The 9,949-nt window shown below is 37.7% G+C and overlaps 2 protein-coding genes across 2 annotated transcripts; both read right to left on the bottom strand.

Moving 5' to 3' along the window:
• Nucleotides 1-239: 239 nt before the first annotated feature.
• Nucleotides 240-1,896, bottom strand: LOC136841689 (uncharacterized). Its single transcript, XM_067108893.1, has 2 exons — nt 1,737-1,896; nt 240-1,097 (listed from the first exon to the last, which is right to left on the bottom strand). Exons 1-2 carry the CDS (start codon nt 1,861-1,863, stop codon nt 673-675), a joined length of 552 nt encoding a protein of 183 aa, XP_066964994.1. The 5' UTR covers nt 1,864-1,896; the 3' UTR covers nt 240-672.
• Nucleotides 1,897-9,101: 7,205 nt separating this feature from the next.
• On the bottom strand, nt 9,102-9,617 carry LOC136840863 (uncharacterized). Its single transcript, XM_067107813.1, has one exon. It carries the CDS (start codon nt 9,615-9,617, stop codon nt 9,102-9,104), a length of 516 nt encoding a protein of 171 aa, XP_066963914.1.
• Nucleotides 9,618-9,949: the final 332 nt, after the last annotated feature.

Raw genomic sequence — 9,949 nt, forward strand, 5'->3', positions numbered from 1 at the left:
ATGAGAAATATCCAAGGAGTCTTGAAAAGACAGCAAATCATAAGAGAATATTTTGCTTAGGAAAAAAATCACCACCACTAGGCTTAAAGTTATCAAAAAAAAAATATAATAAAGTATGAAATACAAATCCTAACACAAACTTTGTATTGTTTTTTGGTCACCTTACTGTATATACAGCACAGGTTTGGTAAATAAAGCAGAACAGTTACTTGTAATTTTAATTTCCACAAAAATATACATACAGTAGCCAAAATATATTGCAGACTAGAGTAAAATGCACAAGTTCATCTTTGCAGTAATATATATACGTATTTATGTCTCCCTGAAGAAAAAAAAAGTAATAATGGCAGGTCATCGTGCAGTAAACACGTTAATTAAATGCCAGTGATTAAACAATCTTTCTAAAATAATAATAATGCTTTACTTTATTCATCGAGTCCATTCTCTTGCAGACATTAACACAAAACACCATTTCATCACAGCTAAAATATATATAATGATGTTGCACTGAAAAAAAAATTGGTGACATTAGATCAATTTAAGGCATCAAGTTTATCACACATTTTTCTAGTTACTTGCCCTAGTTCCCCTGTAACTTCCACCAGTTTCTTGCCTACATCAACCCAAATTTGATGAGCCTGGAGACGAAGGTTTGCATCCTCCTCTTCTCGTTTATATTTTTTTTAGTTTTTCTTTTTTAATTTCAATATGTAGCCTGAGGCTTTCCAGGGTCATCTGATGTTCCTTTCGCTGCATCTCAAGAGATGCTTCGAAACTGGCCTCTTGAGTGAACTTAGCAGTTCGTCGGCGCTTTCGGGCTGAGGTGGAATTTGATTGGCCAGGTGTTGGTGTGCATTGTGATGTGATGTCTGTGGTATTTAACTGTATAGAGGTGGGTGTGTCTCTTGAAGTATTAGCTTTCTGTGAGGAGACTTTGCCAGCTGGTGTGCTTTGTGCTGTGTTGAATTCTGAGAGTTTGGGAGGTGTTTCAATGGAGTCCACAGAGTTGTTTGTGTGCTGTCCCATTATTTGAGTATCAAGTGTTATCTCACACTCATGCCCATCATTTCTTATTCCAATCACAGTATGTGGTTGACCTGAAATGACAAAAAAAAAAAATATATATATAATACTGATATGATTATACTGGAAAAATTACTTTTGCAAACTGTAGGGCTACTAATTCATCCTAATTCTATAAAACATTCCTTAAAAGTAGAATAAATATTAAAGTGATGAATGATTTACCTATTCCTAATACTAATTACACATTTGTGGGTCATACCATGTTAAACATATATACTTATGCAGTAAGTTAACAATTCAGAAAATAGGTTAGGTTACAGTGAAATTTGAGAAAATTTCCTATGTGACAAGAAGAGAGGAATTGCCTAGACCCGGTTAGCGGGGGGGGGGGGGGAGGCTGTGCACCCCAGGCTCCCCCTTTTTTATTCAACAGAGTTCCACCTTTATATCCTTACATTTTAGGCCAAGATAAACAACTTTTCTTCTATAATTTCAGCTACATTGACTGCGTTCTTGTGACTTGTAAGAATATTACCAAATGGGAGCTAATTTTACTTTTTTACAAATTGATAGGTGGGGGATATGTGTAAAACAAGTGATTTCCTCTCAATTTTATACGTAAAAATTAATAAAGTATTTGAAAGAAAATCAATAATATATGCAAAGCATTCTAGTAGGGCTCTCTGTAGAATGATCAAAGTAGGACTTACCAGTACTCTGAACTGCATCACAGTCCAGTTCATTCTCCTCACCATCAAGGTCATCTCCAATGATAGAAAGAATTTTTGCCGTCTCTTCATCTTCAGGCTTTGGAAGAGCACCCCCACCTGTCCTCATAATCTCCTGCTTATGGACAGCATGCTGTTTCTTTGCTCTGAAATTTTTACAAGAAAGTTAAGTGGTTAAATGAATATCTTTGTTCTAAACAATTAGGCTAACCAGTATATAGCCTGAAATTAAGACCAAAAAATTAGGCTAACCTGTATGTACCTAAAATTAAGACTAGTACACACTTCGGGTAGTTTACAGTTTCATTGGGCAGTCTGTGCAATTCCTTCTACAAGGACCAATCCCTTCGCCAAGGTTAGTAGTTCTGTGACCCCCTGGCATTATAGGAAAGGTTAGGTGTAGTTATGTTCACAGAAAGGGAGGTGTCTAGGGTGGGGCAAAGTGCCTCCGGCCAGGTTAGAGCATGACGCCCATGTTAGGTTAGGTAGGTGAGATATGGTTAGGTCAGTGTTTGTATTCGTCCACCATCTGTACCAGCCAGGAAACTGGCAGACAATATCCTTGCCCAACAAAACTGTAAGCACTCCCAAACTAGACTCATTCTTAAGTGAGGATTATTTTATTATTTTCCTGCTTTGTCTCCCCCATCCAAAACCCAGGTTCTCACCTATGGGCCCCCCAGATTCTTAGGTGGTTGTAGTTATTTTTTTATATTATGATGATATTTAATGTACATATTAGGGTGTCTTTTATTATTTTAGCTACATGGAACACCAAATACTGATGCGGACCTGTTGTAAAGAATTACCTATCAACCTAACTGAGGCTTAGCATGTATAGTATATGAACCTGATAAACTAAGGTACATCACTGATAAACATTCCTTTAGCGGCAGTAAGAATTTATTTGTACCAAATAAAGGTTAGCCTGAAATTGCTGCTCCCCATTCGAAAAGTATGTTGTTCCTTACATATAGCCTATATAAAACTAGCCCTCACCAATCCATAAGCTGATGCTTGGTTATGTATGCAGGAAGCGAGTCAAAAGTACTTCAATATGGTTTTGAATACTTACTTTCCTTTTGCATTCTCCCAGACTTTCTTCAGCTGTTGCTGGCTTCTGGGTGGTCCATAACCAGCTGCATTAAATAAGTTGGTGACTTCTTCCCATCCTGCTTTTTTCTTGTGAATGATGAGGAAGTCATGGTTCTTGTTGAACAAAATGTCACTTCTTTCCTCAATCAAACTCACCAGCATTGTTTTCTCGTTTGCAGTAATATATCTTGCCCTTAGACCACTGTTTTCCGCCATACCGACTGTCTATACGTACTCTATATCTCGTTGAAAAACCAAGAACGTGCGAGACGCTTGTAAACAAATGATTCTCCGGCATACCAACTGCTTAGAGGACAACACAGTACACTCTCTCAGCAGGGCTACCAATCACACCCTTAACTGTAAGATGCTTTAAGCATAACACCGAAAAATATAGGGCTTCCCTACACTTTCCTTAGGGCGTAAAGAAGGCCCTATAATTGGAGGCCCTATATTTTCTCTTAGCATACGGCCGTGGCCCGAAGTTCCTATATATGTGTGGCACCTCCCCGAGGTAGCTACCCTGCCCACCAGGTCACAGCATTTGATGACACTCGTGTGCAATTCTTCCTCATAAGAGAAGATAAGGTCCCCTATGGGGCCACCATTGACAGGTGTAAACTTATCACAATGGAGGGTATCATTCGAATAAAGATGATTCTCCCCACCATCAAGCTAAAGGTCACAAGACCTCAAAAATAAAACATATGCATTCTTGCAATAGCTACTTACCTTTCTGGAGGCTGTGACCTCCTCCTGGGACAGGACTTCCTGTCCCAACATAATTTACACAAATCCATGGGTCCTAACACCTCCACAACTAAATAAAAAAAAACAAGAGTCCTCAAGGACCTGCCTTAAACCTGCTGCCAGTGCCACTTGAGTGCCCCAAGCAGTGCCAGGCTCCGACCGTCTTGACCATCGAGCCCCTAACAAATCCATTTCTAGTGCCAGGCCCTGCTGCAGTGCCAGTGCCAAGGTGCACCCTGAATCTCCCTTCTGGAGATCCCAAACTTGACACAAACCCTCTGCCAGTGCCACCTGAGTGTTCTGGACAGTGCCATGTTCCACCCATTGCAGACATAAAAAAAATTCACGATTTAATTCCTGTGCCTGGGCCTGCCTTAGATCTTCCTCCAAGGGATCCCATTCCAGGTCGCCTCTCGCCCTCCGGCTTGGCACCGCTACCAGTGCCAGTGCAAGAGCCAGTCCACTGTCTACTTAGGTCCCTTCCGGATTCCTCTGACCACAGCAGAAGCTCACCCAAAGGTGCTGCCTCGCAACCCATGCCTGAGCAGGTCATGGTGACCTGCGAGCCTCTCACAACCTCTTCATCTCTTTCCCAGCCCTTCACAGACATGGCCAAGAATAAGGATTTTGCCATATCTCAACTGGCCAATGAATTCAAGGAATTGTGAAGACTAGTAGTTGAGCTTGTAATGAATGCCCTTACTTCGGCTGTCCAAGAAGCCAGAAGAGGTGGCACTTCTACTTCTTCCTCGGACCTGGTTCCACCGATTCCCCTACCAAGGAGGTCCACAGAAGAAAGGTCATGGGGACAGATAACTCCAGGTAGCCCAATGAGAGCCATTGAGCTCTCCTGACACTAGTGCCTTCTGGCACAGTGCCTCACCTTTATCTTACGAAGGACTTTGACACCTCTATCCAGAGGAGGATGCCGAGTTCCTTCCCCTGTTTATTCTTCTTATAACTTCATGATTTAACTTCTTGTAATATTTCTTTTTATCACTTTGATCATATTTTATTTCTTTCTAATCTCTTAATTTAATATTTTCTTGGCAATCTTGCCCATTCATGAATACTTTTGTAAAAGCCTTGTAAACGGCTTCTCATTTTACCTTCCTTCCCACTCTACCTATGCAGGGCGCAATTGCCAGATTCTTTAAATACCATAAGTCCTTTGACTTCCTTTTCATGCCTATAGAGGCAAGGTACATTTTAAATTGCAGAGTCATCAGGCCTCGACCGCATGAGTGCCACCCCTGGTACAGAGCCATTTCTGTCGTTGGCAGATGCTCCTTCCAGAGAGGTCATGCCCTCTGACTGCCTTTTGAATGCCCTTTGGGGTTAAGGAATGAACCTAGGCATCTTTCATAGGCTGAGGCATACAATTCTGGTATATTAATCATAACTTTTACTTACTCTTGCATCTGTCATTTATTTTCCCTGTAAATGAAAATTCCAAGTACATGACTCAAAAAGCCCTTGTACTTTACATATTTTAGTGTCCTTCCCTGTACTTAGCTTCTTGCCGCAAGGCACCCATGTTATAGGTGCTACGTCTGTCACCGTGCCGCCACGATACTAACTTAAGCCCACGAATACTTCGTTGTAATGCCTCCTCAAGGCACCCTAACAGCATGACTTTGGACTGTCAAAGTAACCTTATAAATTAAGTGTATGTCTAAAGTTAGGTTTTAATGTCATATTAATTCACTCATTTTTTTTTTGCTAGTTGTTGCCTGGACTCATGAATTATTACTTCATAGAATTCTTTAATTTTGAATTTGCTATAATGCTGCTTTAATGTAATAACATGAGAGGTGTATGCATTTAACTTGCACCATAAAGTAATTACACTGCGTCAACTTTAAAAATCAGTGAGATGTACACTATTTTTGCATTTCATTTACTTGCAGAATTAATGATTGTTCTGAAATGTAATGTTACCTCAAAGGGGAAGTAGAGAGTAATCAGATTTTCCAGTTGAGTTCACTTAGTTGTTGACATTTCCATCCAATTCAAGGTGCAATTGTCAACTTTGCATGGGAGCATATATATATATATATATATATATATATATATATATATATATATATATATATATATATATATATATATATATATATATATATATATATATATATATACATACATACATACATACATATATATATATATATATATATATATATATATATATATATATATATATATATATATATATATATATATATATATATATATATATATATATATATATATATATATATATATATATATATATATATATATATATATATATATATATATATATATATATATATATATATATATATATATATATATATATATATATATATATATATATATATATATATATATATATATAGTTCAATCGTATTCTTTTGACCATGAAGAGACGTGATATTTGTCTTTTCAAGGTCCTCTTTATGTTATGATCTTCCACTTTATTATAGTTGTAATACAAGGGCTAAAGAATTGGGTCTCTTGGGAGCTGCCATTTACCGTAATTATAAGACACTAATGTACTGGAGAGTCAAGGAGCTCTCATCCCTTAATACGTTTCTGCTTTATGCCCTAATAAAGGTGGCTCCTTGGTGTCATAAACTTATGTTTAGCACTGCATAAACAGACTATACCGTTTTAGGAAGTCACTTAACTATAGAAGTTACTTCTAAATTAAGAAACAAAATTATGTAATAACCTTAATTACAGTGTATAAAGTAAGATTATTATTACCATGATTGTTATTTGGAAGGGGTCTTTCTTTAATGGTGGTAATGTTGAAAATTACAGAGGTTTCAGAGGCAGTCAGCTTATACAGTTTTCTTATCAGGTGGTTGATTTGATAACCAATTTCCGAAGGACATTGAAATATATGCTGCTATCGTTGTTCATTCATTAACTCTTAGATTTTGATGGGCCGACAGGCGTCCATCTACACAGAGAATGAATAGCAAACAAAGGTGTACAGGTATATAAAGTTAGGGAACGGTTGAAGATTAGCGGCATTGGTCAGTTGTGATGCCATATGATTTTACTATAGAGTTAAAACTAATTACCGGTAGCTGCTGTTTAACCTACAATGACTGCACTTCCATAATTCCTGTGTAGGTTTGTTGGTGCATTGTATAAAAAATAAAGAGTGCATTGCAGAATAATCACCAGAGGCTTTCATAAAATTTTTCTACGTGTTTTGTTTCCGTGTGATTCTTTATCTTTAGCAGCCTATTATGAAAAAGCTTAGTTTTTCCTTAATACGCTGCTCCCTATGTTAAGAAGTTAAAGTATGAATTTGACGAAATCATGTACTTTTAAATGCCAGTACTCTTATTGTGACTATAAGCACGATATGACAGATAAAAAAAATGGAAAAAAATATAAGATAATATATAATTCTACTAAAGTGAACGGAAAACAAATTAATTAAATATTTCTATTAGAGATTTAGGGTAAAAGTATCAATAAAAAATAACAAGTAAAAAATGCGCCGAAGTTTCTTCAGTGCAATCGAGTATTTTGTAGAGTGTATAATGTTATAAGAAACTGTCAGCCACGGTCCATAAAACTCTCAGCCGCGGCCCATGAAACTTTCGGCCACGGCCCGGTGCTTGCCTGTGTTGTTGGCACCTATAGTAGCGCCAGGCGCACGATCATGGCTAACTTTAGCCTTAAATAAAATAAAAACTACCGAGGCAATTTCGTGAAGGGTGGATGATCAACATACCAATTTTCAGCCCTCTAGCTTCTGTAGTTTTTAAGATCTGAGGGCGGACAACAAAAGAGCGGACAGACAGACAAATAACCATCACAATAGTCTTCTTTTACAGAAAACTAAAAAAACAGAGGAAAGGATAAAATCTTAAACAAAGAAACTGCAAAAGTACCTGCCACCTCAGTTCTAATCAGGAGAGTCCTCGTAACTCAGTTGTCTATATTTACTTCCAGAACCTATAACAGGAAAATATCTATGTAAAAAAACAATAACTTATAGCTTGCTTAGCATCAAACGCCAGAAAAAAGAGACTAAATTCAATTTCCATCATATTTTCCCTCTGGGTCTTGAGATTGTACTATAAATGACTTTTAAACTAGAAATTGCGGCCCTGAAGACTGACTCTGAAGAAAAATTAGGAACTCTAGTAAAGAGTTCTGACATTAAAAAAAAAAGTCAATTTCTTAAACGTTATTAATGTTTTTTTTATATACTATATCTTTGCTGAAGACATTTGCTTAAGTCGAAATAAGGAAATATCTGGCAATGACAGTTACTAATAATTTATTGTTGCAGTGATGAGCAATTTTCTTTTTAGTACATTTAAGATAATCTTAGAATTACTTAAACCTCCTGAAATAATTATGTTACATTCCGAAATTTTACTTACATTTTTCTGTTTCCTAAATATTTCCATTTTATTCAATGAAAAAGCAAATCAGAAGTTAGCATGTCTAACCCAAAATTTTACTAAAAACCATCTAATCCAAATAAAAATTGCGACAATGCAAAACAGAAAAAGGTTTTATCGCTTAGTCAGTCAATGAAGATAAACTCACCACTAAAGAAACCAAATGCAGGGAATAATAGGATGATTGATGGGTTTGTTCCTATTACAATTGCTGAAATGTGACTTTTGTGTTCCTTAGATTGTATCTAGTTCCTCCTGAAATTTCTTTTTCTAATTCTTCAGTCATTTCTGGTTCTTTGACTTCCTTAGTTCTTTTAACCTTGTCTTTATTTATCCAAAATCCTCCTTCTTCTAATGATTCAGCATATCTGGAATGTATTTGGTTATTCATTCTCGTCACTTTCACCTTTGTCTCTTGCACATCTGTGATTCTGAATGGTCCTGTGAATTTAGTGGCTAATTTATAATTAATTCCACTTCTTACTTCCTTCTTGATGTATACTTCATCTGCAATATTGTAGACTACTGGTTTTAATCCTTTTTGATGCTTGTCTATCATGATCTTTCTGGGCTTCTTCTAGATTCTTGTTTAATGGTTTATGAATTACCTTGATTTTACCAATTCTTATCTTCAAGATATTGCAGCGAAGGCATGAGTAAGAGACTGCATCTACAAAATTACTAATTTATTCAAACAACAAACAAACAGGTCAATAGCTCTTGCCAGAGGAAATGTAGTGCCTGACACGAGGCGAACAAAATAGAGGTCAGAGTACAACCAGCTGTGCTTGTTGGAAGATGGAAAATCATACATAAATTGGTATACAAAACATGAATGAAAGTATGATATATGTATGGCTGGAATTCTTGCATTGTAATGCTTACGCTAAGAATGATACATTTAACAAAACAATAATATGAACACAAATATATGTACAAAGGATGCGTGATATCTACTGTGTTTCTTGTAAACGTGTGCTTGGCAAGCAGAGATCTCATTGTGAGGAGATTAGCGGGCCAAGCTAGATGAATGGTGTATGGGTCCGTGTGGTACCCTACCGGACTCCCTCCTTGGAGAGGCCTACGGTTGTAGGTTGTTGTCTTGTAGGTATGCTGGCTTTAATTGGTCGATGGAAACCCATGTGGGTCTGCCATCTACTGTCATTTGACAGGCAATGTGTCTTCTCTGAATGATGGGGTATGGTCCCAAGTAGGCTGGGGAGAGGGTGGTTCTGTGTGCGTCTCCCCGTATAAACGCATATTTTGCATTCTGCAGTACGTTGGGGACATACACTTTTCTTGCCATGTGGTACATTGTTTTGGCGAGCATTATTTGTTTTAATGCTTTGCAGGTGTTGGATGGAGATGTTGAGCTCATTGGATCTTGAAAGACGTCAGCAGGCAATGTTAATGATTGTCCATATAGGGCTTCTGGTGGAGATGCATTGAATGCCATATGTGGTGTTGTTCTCACGCCTAGTAAGACCAAAGGTAACTCCTTTCCCCAACTCCTGCCTTGACATCTAGCAGTGACTGATGCTGTCAACAACAAATGTAGCCTCTCGATGATGTCATTAGCTTCTGGGTTGTAGGCCATTATGTGTATTATCTTTGCCCCCAAACTGTCGGCGAGAGCATTCTATAAGGCGGACATGAAGTTTACCTCGCTGTCGCTCATGATGATCTCTGGGACTCTATGTCTGCTGGCCCATTCGATGAGAGCTTTCACACAACTCTCCGCTGTCTGTTGTCATACTGGTATTGCTTTGGGCCACCTGGTATTTCTGTCGATAACGGTGAACATGTACAGTATCTCTATGCCTCGGAGGCAGGGTAGAGGTTCCACTATGTCAAGGTGGATGTGGCAAAGAAGCAGTGTGTTGTGTGGAACTCTCCTATTCCACTCTCCATATGCCTTGTTGTTTTTGA

The sequence above is a fragment of the Macrobrachium rosenbergii genome, chromosome 1 (genome assembly GCF_040412425.1).
Source record: "Macrobrachium rosenbergii isolate ZJJX-2024 chromosome 1, ASM4041242v1, whole genome shotgun sequence".
In the NCBI taxonomy this organism is placed as follows: Eukaryota; Metazoa; Arthropoda; class Malacostraca; order Decapoda; family Palaemonidae; genus Macrobrachium; species Macrobrachium rosenbergii.

Bases quoted from the DNA above. Each gene is read 5' to 3' on its own strand.
- LOC136841689 (XM_067108893.1), bottom strand. From the start codon at position 1,863: ATGAGGACAGGTGGGGGTGCTCTTCCAAAGCCTGAAGATGAAGAGACG. The intron at 1,098-1,736 runs GTAAGTCCTACT...TTGTCATTTCAG, and splicing joins TGATGCAGTTCAGAGTACTG to GTCAACCACATACTGTGATT.
- LOC136840863 (XM_067107813.1), bottom strand. From the start codon at position 9,617: ATGGCCTACAACCCAGAAGCTAATGACATCATCGAGAGGCTACATTTG.